Genomic DNA, 14,177 nt, shown 5'->3' with positions numbered 1-14,177 from the left:
AGGTCATGGAAATGGAAAAAGTGAAGGCCGTGAAGGTGGTAGAGGCATGTTCTATATGTGTTGATTCAAACCATAAGACCCAAGACTGCCCGATTATGCCAGTATTTCAAGAAGGTGGGTCTAAGTATATGCAATCAGCTAACTGGGTTAATAGAGCACTGAATCAGCCTTTCTCCAACACATATAATCCGGGGTGGAGGAATCACCCAAATTTCTCATGGAGAAATGATCAGCCTGGTCGGTCCTCACCACCTCAGCAGCAGCCATTTAATCAGGGTGCTCCTCAGCACCAGTATCCACCATATCAGAATCCTCAGAGCTATCCTTATGTAGCTCCTCCTGGATTTCAGCTTCATGTAGCTGCACAGAGTTCTCAGCCTTCATCATCTGCAAAGAAAACTCTAGATGACAGTATGACTCAGATGGCCAATACACTTCAGCAATTCATGCAGATTCAGGCCACCACAAATAATCAGAACACTCAGGCCATAAATGAGTTGCGAGGCACTATTAATAAGATGATCACAACCTTGAGCACCCTAGAGAAAGGGAAATTTCTAGCACAACCTCAGCCTAATCCTCAAGTGTACAGGCAGCAACAACAACAAGTGCATAATGTCTCATGGGATGTTATTGAGACAGCAAATGCAGTTCTTACTTTGAGAAGTGGGAAGGAAGTTCCCCAACTAGAGATGCCTATAGACACACAGGTAGTTGACCCTACACCTGAAGATGTAACAGAGACTGATGAAGTTGAGAAAGAACCGGAGGTAGTGAGACCAGAGCTGAAGAAGCCTGTGAGTGTAGATGTTGAGACTAGTAAGGGATACCAACATGTGGTTCCCTATCCTCAGAGATTGGCAGCTGGCCAAAAGAACAAGTATCACACGGAGATTCAAGAGATTTTCAAGCAAGTGAAGATCAATATTCCACTCTTGGATGCCATACAACAAGTGCCTTCATATGCAAAATTTTTGAAGGACTTGTGCACAGTGAAGAGGAAGCTGAATGTGAAGAAGAAAGCTTTCCTAATGGAGCAAGTTAGTGCATTGATATTGAGCGAGACTCCTCAGAAGTTTGGAGATCCTAGCTCTCCCAACATTTCCATTATGATTGGTGAATCACGCATTGGGAGAGCTTTACTTGATTTGGGGAGTAGTGTGAACTTGCTACCGTTCTCAGTATATGAGCAGTTGGCATTAGGTAAGCTGAAAAAGACCTCCATCATGCTACAGCTGGCTGACAGATCCATTAAGGTACCGAGGGGTATTGTAGAGGACGTGTTGGTCCAGGTGGACAAATTCTACTACCCTGTGGATTTTGTGGTTCTTGACATGCAGCAGCCGGTCTCCACTATTTATCAAGCTCCTGTCATCCTAGGAAGACCATTTCTAGCTACATCAAATGCATTGATCAATTGCAGAAGTGGAGTTTTGAAGCTTACCTTTGGGAACATGGCACTTGAGTTGAACGTTTTCAACGCTTGCAAGATGCCAGCACATTTTGATGACACAAGCGATCTGAATGCTGTGGAGAGTTTGACACCAACAGATTCTATTTGCTCAACTTCTCCATTCTCTGATGATGATTATATTTTTCAGACACCTGAATTTTTACTTGATGAGAAAATTGATTATATCAATGAAGATGACTTTGATTTTTTTGATTGTTTTACAGATTCATCTTTACCACTTGAAGTACAATTTGTAGGAGCAAGATGGAAACCCCAGTTTGAAGCTCTACCACCACCAGACATGCTTAAATCTTCAGAGGAAGAAGTTCCCCAGTTGGAACTGAAACTACTTCCTCAAGATTTAAAGTATGTGTTCCTTGGTCCTGAAGAAGGCACTTTTTCGGTAGTGATTTCCTCAAAGCTAAATCAGAAGGATGAAGCCCAGTTGATTGAAGTATTAAGGAAGCAACGAGGCGCAATTGGTTGGACAATAGCTGATATCAAAGGCATTGATGCCGCTGTATGTACCCACAGAATCCATCTTGAAGACGATGCTAGACCAGTTTGTGATGCTCAACGTAGGCTCAATCCTACCATGAAGGAAGTTGTGAAAGAGGAGGTGCTTAAGCTACTCGCAGTGGGTATCATTTATCCCATCTCAGACAGTAAGTGGGTAAGTCCAACTCAAGTGGTACCAAAGAAATCTGGTTTGACTGTCATAAAAAATGATAAAAATGAGTTGATTCCAACTAGAATGGTTACTGGCTGGAGAATGTGCATTGACTATAGAAAACTTAACTCAGCCAGTAGGAAGGATCATTTTCCTTTACCATTCTTGGATCAAATTTTGGAAAGAGTAGCTGGTAATGCATATTATTGTTTCTTGGAAAGCTATTCTGGTTATTATCAAATTGCTGTAGCACCTGAGGATCAGGAGAAAACCACTTTCACCTGTCCTTTTGACACTTTTGCTTTTACTAGAATGCCTTTTGGTTTGTGTAATGCTCCAGCTACTTTTCAGAGATGCATGATGAGTATTTTTTCTGATATGATTGATGATATTTGTGAAATATTCATGGATGATTTCTCTATTTTTGGAAAATCGTTTGAGAGTTGTTTGCATAATTTGGCACGTATTCTCCAGAGATGTGAGGAAAAAAATCTTTTACTTAATTGGGAGAAATGCCAATTTATGGTCACTCAGGGCATTGTATTGGGGCATATTGTTTCTTCTGAGGGTATAAAGGTTGACAAGACAAAGATTGAATTAATATCTAAACTTCCTATTCCTAGGACAGTTAGGGATATTCGTTCTTTTCTTGGTCATGCTGGCTTTTATAGGCGGTTTATTCAAGGGTTTAGTTCTATTGCAAAACCTTTGTGCACTCTTTTACAAAATGATATTGAATTTGTTTGGACTGATGAGTGCCAAAAATCTTTTGATACCATTAAGAAATCGCTTACCACTGCACCTATTGTGCAACCTCCGCAGTGGGATCTTCCCTTTGAGATTATGACAGATGCTAGTGACTATGCCTAAGGAGCTGTTTTGGGGCAGCGGGTGGATAATAGGCCATTTGTGATTTATTATGCTAGTAGGACCTTGAATGATGCCTAGAAAAATTATACCACTACTGAAAAAGAATTGCTTGTAGTGGTTTTTGCACTTGATAAATTTCGGACTTATATTCTTGGATTTCCTGTTACTATTTTCACTGACCACTCTGCTCTTAAGTATTTGTTGGCTAAGAAAGATGCAAAGCCACGCTTGATTCGCTGGATTCTATTACTTCAAGAGTTCAACATCAAAATTAAGGACAAGAAAGGAGTTGAAAACGTGGTAGCTGACCACCTCTCTAGATTGTCATCATCTCCTTCTTCAAATGTCAGCCTTCCTCTTGATGATAGTTTCCCGGATGAGCAGCTGTTTGTGGTTGATAGAGCTCCCTGGTATGCTGACATAGTCAATTATCTGGTGACTGAGAGAATGCCTTCTGAATGGTCCACCCAAGATAAGCGTCGTTTTCTCTCTGAGGTACGACACTTTTATTTTGATGATCCATATCTTTTAAATATTGTTCGGACCAATTGATTCGAAGATGCATTCCTGATGATGAGTTTTCTTCTGTTTTGAGATTTTGTCATATGGGTGCATGTGGTGGTCATTTTTCAGCAAAGAAAACAGTTTCAAAAATTTTGCAAAGCGGTTTTTACTGGCCTTCCATGTTTAAAGATGCTTATAATTTTTGCAAGGCTTGTGAGCCTTGTCAAAAATTGGGATCCATTAGCAAAAGAGACATGATGCCTCTTTCCCCTATTCTGACTTTAGAAATTTTTGATTGTTGGGGAATAGACTTCATGGGACCTTTTCCGGTTTCTTTTGGAATCACATATATTCTTTTAGCTGTGGATTATGTTTCAAAATGGGTGGAGGCCATTGCTTGCAAAACAAATGACCATCATGTTGTCCTGAAATTTTTACAATCTTTGTTTGCTCGTTTTGGCATGCCAAAAGTTATTATAAGTGATGGGGGTTCTCATTTTTGCAACAAACCATTTTCTACACTTGTGAAAAAATATGGTATTACACACAGAGTTTCTACCCCTTATCACTTTCAAACAAATGGGCAAGCTGAATTGGCAAACAGAGAGATAAAAATTATTTTAGAGAAAACCATCAAGCCTAATAGGAAAGATTGGTCGGTTAAACTTCTTGATGCTTTGTGGGCTTATAGGACAGCTTTTAAAACAAATCTAGGGATGTCTACTTATCGATTAGTTTATGGTAAAGCTTGTCATTTACCTGTTGATATTCAGCATCGAGCTCTTTGGGCCATAAAACATGTTAACATGTCACTTGATGAAGTTTCAGGGTTGAGAAAATTGCAGATCAATGAATTGGATGAAACTCGTCGGAATGCTTATGATAACGCTCAGATTGCAAAGGAACGCATGAAAATTCTGCATGATCAGAAAATTCATCCAAAGCATTTCACACTTGGCCAAGAAGTTCTTCTTTACAACTCTCGCTTGCACATTTTTTCTGAAAAGTTGAAATCCCGATGGAGTGGGCCATACATTGTAAAGACCGTTCATCCTCATGGTGCGGTAGACATTGTCAATCCGAAGAATGGTAATAGCTTCACTGTCAACGGACAACGTCTAAAGTCATTTCTGAAGGTCTTTGATCCACATGAAGAGATCTTGCTTGTGCAAGACCCCAGGGAAGTGTTTTGATTTGTTTCTCTTTCTTTACAGTTTTCTTTACTCGCTTTGTTTTTATTTGTTCTTTTGCTTTGATTTTATATTTCATGATTGATTGTTTGTTTTGCTTGCTTAGTTCTGTGCACTTTCTTTTCTTTCGCTCGACTCATTAAAGACTATGTCTCTCACTAGTTGGGGGGTAGCATGTGTGCACAGTTTCAAAAAAAAAATAATAAATAAATAAATAAGATTTGTGAAATTTGAGCATCTTGGTGGAGTAGTTGAGCGGGATCATTTGTGAAGATTTATTTTCAAGCTTAAACATAGAGTATGATTTTTGATGCATCATATTTTGTTGATATGTGGCTTGAAACACCAGGATGTTATGCTTATTGAGATGAAACTTGATAAAATTTTTGTAGAACGAAAGGCAAATTTTGAAGAACATTTTGCACATGCTTACGCTTGTAGTGTTCCTTATTTACCATTCATTGATTTAACACTGGAGAAGTAAACTGCAGGACTACCGAGTCATGCCAAAAAGAAAAAAAAAAGAAAAAAAGAAAACAAAGAAAAAAAAAAGGGAAAAGGATTTGAAAAGATTAGAATGAAAAGAAAAAAAAAAAGAAAAAAAAAAGAGAGAAAAGGAATAAAGACAACTTAGTGAACTTTCCTAAGTAAAAAGGGCTAGAAACAGTTACCTAAGACTTTGGGGGTTGAGTGTCCAACCTTTAAAAATAGAGCTGGCGTGAAAACTGCTAGACCCTTGGGCTTTAAGGTAGTTAGAATCAGCAATGATTAATCTTAAGGTTGAAAAATTTTATGGCAAATCATGGCTAGTAATGAGGAACACAAAACCGATCTAGCTCCACACACATATTTGAGTTCTGAGACATTTGCCTTAATTCTATGTAAAAGATTGTTAAGATAGTCTTGGTGGGTATAACCCTTGGGGGTTGAGTAGTAACGTGTCACTTTTGTGAGAATTCATAATTGTGTTTGATTGTTTTTGTTTGAATTTCGATCTTTATGCAATATTCATCTCAATTAATTTTCACTATTTTGCTCAAGGATTAGCAAAATGCTAGTTGGGGGGTGTGATTGAGTTGAATTATTGCATTTTTAATGCTTTTGGAACCAATATATATTAATTCTTTCATTACTTTATCATTGGTTTTATATAGAAAAATGAATAAATCAAAGTTGTGATTTTAATTGATTAAAAGTATGAATTTCTGCTCTAATTTTATCAACTGCCAATTAATATGGATTATGGTACATTTCGCTCGAGCGGCGGCTTCTGGCCGCTCGAGCAAAGTCAGGCAGATTCAAACGCTCGACTTCCGCTCGACAGTGGGCTCGAGCGAGATGCGGGAAAAGAGATCGCTCGAGCGGAGGCATTTGGCCGCTCGAGTGAATTCAGGCAGAGTTGAACGCTTGATGTTCGCTCGACAGGCCGCTAGAGCGAACTTAGGCAGAGTCGAACGCTCGATGTTCGCTCGACACTCCGCTCGAGCGAATATCGCATTTTTACAGATCAGAGTTCATTCCGCCGTCAGAGTATATATATGTTTTTTTTACATCTTAGGACGACTCTTGGGCTGGAAAACTCGGTTTTTGAGTAGAGAAACACTTAGAATTCATTTTTCTTTTGATTTTCGTTCAGATTCGAAGAGAATGATTCATTCAATTGATCATTCACGCAGCTACATAATTTCCACTGGATCATTCACTTACACTGCAGCAGATTGAAGAACTCCTTGAGGGGTCCAATTGCCACTGCAGCTCAGCCTCCTCCACCGCTTCGAATCTTCATCTCCATTCAACTGGCTTGATCTTTTCAATTCCCTACTTGCTATTTCATTTCAGTTTTGAGTTTCTGAATTATTTTAGAGAATTTTGATTTAGACGTTTGAGTAATTTATTTGTTATTCATTTAATTCGTGTTATTTATTCTTATCGTTTTGTTAAGCTTTCATTTTAGTATTGATTACAATTACGGTGGTTTAATTTGAGAATTTGTTATTTGAATATAATGATGAACCCTAGAACATTGAATTTGAGGCTTTTCAATTTTCAGTGCATGCTTTATCAATTACTTCCTAATTTAGTTTAATTCTTAATTTAGTTTTATTAATTTCTGAGTTTAATCTACTAGTCCTTTATATTCCAATCCGACAATCAAAATCTAAAAACATGAATCTAGTCTATGACTAGTACCCTTTTCCATCCATTGCACATACCATCATTTTATTTTCTCTTTGTTTCACCTTTTTCAATGAGTTTGATTTTTAAGTAACTTTCCCTGAGGAGACGATCTAGGAATTTATTCCTAATTATTACATGACATCTTCCTACATTTGGGATAGCTTTAGTGCTACTCATTTTTGAGTGAGTCAATCTACAGATCCCAAATGCAAATAAAACTTTTCTTTGGAGAGTATGTCTTAATGCTCTTCCAACAAGAGTTAGCTTATCCCTTAGAAAAGTTGATATCAACTCTAAGTGCCCCTTTTTCCAATAGTATCCTAAGACAATGGAGCATGTGCTTTGCGATTATATTGCAGCTAATGATGTGTGGGGACATTGCACAATTAGTATCCAGAAAAATGGAACACATAAACAGGATTTCAAAGAATAGGTGGAGAAGCTGTTAACCACTTTGAATCGGCCTAATATGGAGGAATTTATTGTTGTCTGTTGGTTGATATGGAAGAGAAGGAATGACTACATTTTTAATGACAAATTTACTTATCCTTCTAAACTCGTGTAGCAAGCAAAGGACCTCTTCTCTAAGTTTAAACTCTCCTCTAAACACTCAGGCAGCACCAAGGTTAGAAGGGTAGTAAGTGATGCAAGGCAAGCACCTCCTCAAGGCATTTTCAAGTTAAATTGGGATGTTGCTCTAGACAGAACTCACAGTAAGGTTGGGATTGGAGCTATTATACGAGATTGGGAGGGCAATATTAAGGCTACTTTGAGGATGAACATGTACTTATTCCATGATCACCTACTGGCTGAGGCAGTAGCTTCTCTCCTGGCCATAGTTTTCTGTCAAGACTTGGGTTATAAAGACAACGTACTGGAAGGTCTTTGCAAGTAGTTGAGGGGCTCACAAATTCTGAAGAATATGGAACAAGTACTGGAATGACGTTGGCAAATGCAAGATCCCTATTGGAAAAAATTTAATTCTTGGATTGTGCAGCACACTGGAAGGAACAATAATAGAGTTGCTCATGCTCTTGGACAAGATGCCTTGGATCTGAATAATTCTCTCATTGTATATGAGGACATTCCTCCTTGTATTCTTCCACTTTTATAAGAGCCATTTGAATAAAACAAGTTTTTGAATCTTTGAAGTACAAAAGGAAAAAAGTTTATCAGCGCCTATTTATTGGCGGTGAACTGTGGCAAATAGAATTATGGTCATCAGTGGTGGTGCATGGTGGTGGTGGTCTCTACCGAAGGTTTGCTAGCAGAGCAAGCTTGTTCCGGCCACCCAACTCCCAGGTCCCTCTCAAATGTGTCAAGAGTTGGCAAATGTCCATCCCATTGAAGCATTCCTCTCTGCTACTCCACTCAGTGGTGACACGCTCCTCCCCGATGGCCCGTTTTCCCTTGAGGAAGACGTCCTAGTTCTTGTCCTGTACTGTGGTGGCTGCATTACCACTGCAGAACCTGATGCAAGTGCCAAGTCTATCCACCACTTGGCCCTGTGTCTACATGGCCTGGTTGACCTCGAAGGTCAGATTGGAGCATGGCACCAAAGCATCCATGGTCATGGTGGCTGAGGTGTAGCAACAATAACTTCGCGGTGGACCGAGTCTTGGCTACAACCATGTAAAGGGGAGGATTCTTTGGGGTGGCAATCAAGCATGTGGCTTGGTTGACAATGGAATCCAAGGGGCCACTAGCATAAACCTTTTCCCAGGTGGTGTACTTGGAATTGGAAGTGGGGTTTGCGGTTGTAGGGTTAGGATTATCATTGAAATCCTAGCTAGGACCACACGATTCATTTTCCAGGGAGAGAATGTGAGTAGTAGTGGTTGCGGGCCATAGTAATGGATATGTTGGTGTAGGAAGAGGAAAAGGAATTTCTTAACTTTGCTTTTAAATTAACCAAGTTTCATGTGTTTGAAACAGATAGAGATTCTAGTTCATAGATACGAAATACAAAAAATCTATGCTCATATCTTCTTTCTTCTTCATGAAGGATCTGATGGAGGTGCGGCTACCTTCAGGACCTAACATGAGGAACACTGAAACAAAGAAATAGAGGAACCTGCGATTGGATCTAGGTTTGCACACTGAAAAAAAGAAACAAAACCTCATCTTTCTTTCTTCTTTGATTTTATTATTCATAAAATAAGTGATGACGTCAACTTCGTGCGCAACATTGTGTGCGAAAGTGCCTGTACGTAGCGGTATCCTTATGTCAGTTTATAAATTTATTTTTATATAATTTCTTTATAACTGTATAACTTCTTTTTTGATCAATCTCCTATTAGGCCCCGTTTGGATGTTAAGCTGAGCTGATATGAGTTGAGTTTTTTATGAATAATAGTGAATTGAGATGGTAAAGTGAGTTTTATGGGGCTCACCTAAGATAGGTTTAAATGTGTTTAAATGTTAAGATGAATTTAGGTGTATTTATGGAAAGTTGAAAAAGGTTGTGTGTCCCGCATGTAAAGAGGTATTGAGTTGAAAAAAGTTGTAGGTCATACGTGTAAAAAGATTTTAAGTTGAGATGAGTTTAGTAATTTGAAAAATTGGTATTTTGATGTTAGATTTGACTTAAATTAGAAATTGTGTCTAACTTCCAAACAGGGCTAGATGGACTTGCATTGGTCACCCAAGCTTGGGTTCTGCAAGTCGGATTTGGATCCACCAATGCAACCGACAGAGTTTCGTATGACTTGACTTCATTCAAGCACATGAACGCGGCCTCGGACCTTCATAAATTACTGAGAGTAGAAGTCATTGTATTCAAGGTCTAGGTTCATAAATTACATGTACAATTCCGTTTAAACTAGTTATGATTATATAAAAAATTACAAAAAGAATTGTACATGTCATTACTCTTTAAAAATTCGATCAGAAGACTCTGAATGATTATGCTTTATTAGTGACAGAGACGCGTAGGAGAAGCAAGCTTAGTAGAACATGAGGGGATGGTGGTTTTGATACAATTTGGCTTGGGAATTGCAGTCCCACGGCTGCAGTTTTCTTTTTTGAATTGATTGTTGCCTGTTGAAGAGACATACTTCCATTTTCTTTAGATCTTTAGAACCAATTGTGATTCCAAAACCCAACCCATTGGAAACATCCTCACTTTTAAAGAAGTTTCGTGTGGTTTTCTTTTTTATTGTAATGGATCTCACATGAGTGATTTGTTTAGACTAACTTGTAAGTAACATAACTCAAACCTAAAAAAACCTTTTCTTTCATGGAGAGACAAGCATAGATGCTAAATAGGGACATGAAGAGATAGTAGGAAATCTCCATAGGTTTGTCTCAAGTGATAACAGCCTTAGTCTTGGTGGAATCCTTCCTCCAGGTCTAAAATTCAAATCCTTGAGAGCAAACAATTTTTAGGGGGTTTCAGATTGGAGAATTTTTCCTTAAATTACTTGAAATGCACTTGAGAAAAACTTCTTATCAAAGGCCTATGCACCCTCAAGATTAGTCGGGACTTTATTTCTACACACCTGATATCAATTAAAAAAAATAGGAATAGTAGGAGAGCCAGATTGAGAGACCCTTCAAAGAGCAAAGAAAATAAATAAATTAAACGGACAAAATATATAGAGAGAGTTTTGGATTAAAATGAGTTACAAGTCTTATCTAAAAGTTAGAATTAGGATCTCATAATCTAACAAACCAAAGTACAAAGAAGTTTTGGAATTATTTTTTTCCCTCTTTAGAGTTTAGGTGATCAAGATTATTTTTCTTGTAGCATAAAATGCATAAAAATATTATAACAACTTTTTTGGATCAAAAGCAATAAAACTTTTTTATAATTTCACAACATTCTCCATACTAACCAGGGAGCAACGAGGAGGGAAAGAGGAACACCTCATTTCCATGTTTACATGAATATTGCATGTGCTTATACGAATTAAGACTTTGTTTAGCATGCTTGAATGGATAATGATAGATATATCTTTCGAAATTTTTCTGTCTCTATTATCATTTTGAATTGAAAAACTGCTTTATTGTATATCCTACATTCTAATTATCATTTTTATTTTTCAGTTTGTATTTTAAGTATTAATATGACAACACATATAATTATCCAAATTTGACAATTTACGCTCTCCCTCAAAATTCTTTACATGTCCTATTTTTCAAAAGATGGTGGCAAATTTTGACAGTTTAGAATCCCTAAACTCCCAAAATTTGGTAGTTTAGAATGGCAATTATCAATCAACATAGCTTAGGATGCAAACGTCCTGTTTGGATTGCGAAAATGTTTGATCTCATCTCATATCATCTCTTAATTACAACATTTTCAAATTCTAAAATAATAATAATATTAAAAGATAATATTATAATAATATTTTATTCAACTTTCATCTAAAATCATCCCAACTATCCAAACTGTACCAATGTTAAATAGAAGTCACACTTTAAATTTGATGATGATGAAAATATTGTCCAAAGCGTAGATTATACCCTGAGGTTTGGAAAAATTAGGCTGAAATACAATTCTCCTTTGCCTATTTTGTATCAAATAATCCAACTCATCATCAATTTTACCAACATTCTCTTACTTTTTAAATATTTCGAAATTATTTATTATGTTTCATTTATCGAGCTATCATATAATATAATAGGAATATATGTTGAGAGGAAAATAATAATATAGATTGATAAATAGACATTTTTTTTCCAAATATAAAATCCTCCAGCTCCTTGATGTTCTCGTATTCTAGTATAAGAGCATTTTTCTTCTACAAGCATCCAAGACCCATGGCTGGTAAGTAGAAATTACTAATTACACAAAATTTAATCGAGCTTTTACATCAAGGAGCCCTTCTGTACCTCTGAAACAGAATGGATGTATGCACCGTAAGTCTAAAATTACCAAGTCTTCGATGCAATACAAGTTTATTCTGATTAAATAAAAGTTTGTTCGGATTAACAAACATCCATTTCTGCTGAATAGATGTAAATCTCTGGAAAGCTTTCGTAAAGGTGCATAAACCAAAAATCATAAATATAACATTCGGTTAATCCAAACATCTATAAATGGAATGCGCAGAAAGACCTCAAAAGCAAAAATATAACTAAGATATACTACTTCAATCACTCTTATCCGATCAAAGTTTCTAAGCTTTATCGGCTTTGGAAGCGGTAGCAGCAGCTTGTCCTCTGAGCCGACCAGTCCTCCTTGCAGCAATAAGCCCAACCTTTTGACCAGGAGGTGCATCACGCCTGACAGTACTCGCATGCCCAATATGCTGGTGGTTACCTCCTCCATGAGGATGCTCGACTGGGTTCATTGCCACACCACGTACCTTGGGCCAGCAGTTTCTCTTCACTCTGAACTTGTGGTATGCATTACCAGCCTTGAGAAGTGGCTTCTCAGTTCTCCCTCCACCAGCAACCTGACCAATCATTGCTCGGCAACCACTTGGAACGATTTTCTTGGCACCAGATGGGAGTTTGACCCTGTTAGAACGTACAAACAGACAAGTTCATGAGCTCAGGCTCCTGGCTTAAGATTGTGAAATATCAAAAAGCTTTTTCTTAATATGTAATTGTATTTTATTGCATGGGATATAAAATACATAAAGCTTTGGTGCCATCCAAAAAATTGTAATGTATATATCATTGGTTTTATCAGAGTAATCAACCTTGGACTGCAAAAAGAGTATCTTCAAGCACCGAGTATGCAAAGTTACCAGGATATAAAATGCATGCACGTTTATAGCTAATAGAGAATTATCGCAATGTTTATGCTGCAATAAAAAAATTCATCAGAATTTGAGAAAAAAAATATATTGAAGTCAAAGAACCCAAGATATAAAATGCTTCATCACAGTTTGAAAAATAATAGTATTTGGCCATCTGAACAAGCTGGAGGAATGTTAAAAATATATGAGATTGGAGCAGTTAACCTATGGTTCCAAGACTCCTTCACTTTTCCACAATCGTATCAGTTGCAAGTCCGTGCATTCATTTTCAAAGAGGATTAAAAACATTCTAAATTGGCTGAGTACACCAAACATCACCTAAATGCCTAAAACCCAAGTGGCCAAAGTTTCAAAGTTCAAACCGTGTGCGAGAAGTAATAGGAGTAAGCACTAATCATGAGTAAGCACTAATCATACAGCTAGTTAACACCGAGAAGGCAATGCTTACATTAAAATAGCTACATAACAAAAGAAGGAATATATACACATTGTGTATCGTTTTCAAGTTAGTGGAGGAAGTAAGAGTGAACGAATGTTAAAGAAAACTCAGCCATCAGGATTTATGTTTCAATAGCGCTTAAATCGAACAGCACTATCATCAAAATTCATGTGAATCAAAAGGAATTATAAAGTAATCAACTAGAAACAACAAACCATAATAATTAATTAACATATTCTATTTTACAAGTGAAAATTAATCCACATAATCACACAACTATAAACCCACAGATCCCACAACTATAAATCATAATCCACGGATTCCACAACTACAAACGATCAGAAGTATAAAACAAAAAGTACCAAGAAAAATGGTCAAATGGATAGAGAGAGAGGACCTGGTGGTGTCGTTATCAGGGTTGTGGCTGATAACTATAGCATAGTCCCCAGAAGCCCTAGCAAGGACGCCGCGGTCACCGACGTGGTGCTCAACGTTGCACACGACAGCTCCTTCAGGTATGGCTCTGAGAGGCAAGACATTACCGACCATGAGATTGGCCTTCCTGCCGCAGTACACGAACATGCCGGTGTACATTCCCTCGGCGGCGACGAACAGCTCGTTCTGCTTTTTGTAGCGGAAGGGGTGGCGGAAGGTGACCCGTGCGAGCGGGGCACCACGACCGGGATCGTGGACAATCTCGGTGACGACGCCCTTGAGATAGCCGTTGCGCTCGCCGAAGTCGAGACTGCGGAACCTGGCCGGACCCTTGCGGTGGTGAGTGTGGGACTTGAAGACGGACCCGGCACCCTTACGCTGAGCACGGATCACGCGACCCATGGTAGGGTGTGATTGGAGCCGCCGCCAAGGGGAGATGGAGAAGGCGCTCGGGATTGATTAGGGCTCGGAGAGGGAGTTCGCATATATATTCCTTCGGATATTTATAATTTTATATTGCCTCTACTCAAAAATGGTTTCGGGTTAGGAAAAATATAGTTGCAAGCATAATTGTGTACTAATCTATATATTAAGATGATGTGATTAGTCAAAAAGTAGATTTTATTGAAAATAGTGTTAATTTAAATTTTAAGTATGAATAAATCAATATTGGTACACAGATTAGTGTGCAACTGTATTTGTATGTAACAAAACTCTTCAGGTTATG

General features: G+C 37.9%; 1 protein-coding gene across 1 annotated transcript; it reads right to left on the bottom strand.

Annotated features, from left to right (window-relative positions):
* Nucleotides 1–11,750: 11,750 nt before the first annotated feature.
* On the bottom strand, nt 11,751–13,950 carry LOC122319228 (60S ribosomal protein L8-1-like). The gene is made up of 2 exons (XM_043137197.1): nt 13,413–13,950; nt 11,751–12,331 (listed from the first exon to the last, which is right to left on the bottom strand). Exons 1-2 carry the CDS (start codon nt 13,850–13,852, stop codon nt 11,989–11,991), a joined length of 783 nt encoding a protein of 260 aa, XP_042993131.1. The 5' UTR covers nt 13,853–13,950; the 3' UTR covers nt 11,751–11,988.
* Nucleotides 13,951–14,177: the final 227 nt, after the last annotated feature.

Source organism: Carya illinoinensis, chromosome 8 (assembly GCF_018687715.1).
Source record: "Carya illinoinensis cultivar Pawnee chromosome 8, C.illinoinensisPawnee_v1, whole genome shotgun sequence".
Taxonomy (NCBI): domain Eukaryota; kingdom Viridiplantae; phylum Streptophyta; class Magnoliopsida; order Fagales; family Juglandaceae; genus Carya; species Carya illinoinensis.
This window is presented reverse-complemented; position numbering and strand designations above follow the sequence as displayed.

Coding starts and splice junctions, on each gene's coding strand:
- LOC122319228 (XM_043137197.1), bottom strand. CDS start 13,852: ATGGGTCGCGTGATCCGTGCTCAGCGTAAGGGTGCCGGGTCCGTCTTC. Junction 12,332..13,412: donor CCTGATAACGACACCACCAG/GTCCTCTCTCTC, acceptor ACGTTCTAACAG/GGTCAAACTCCCATCTGGTG.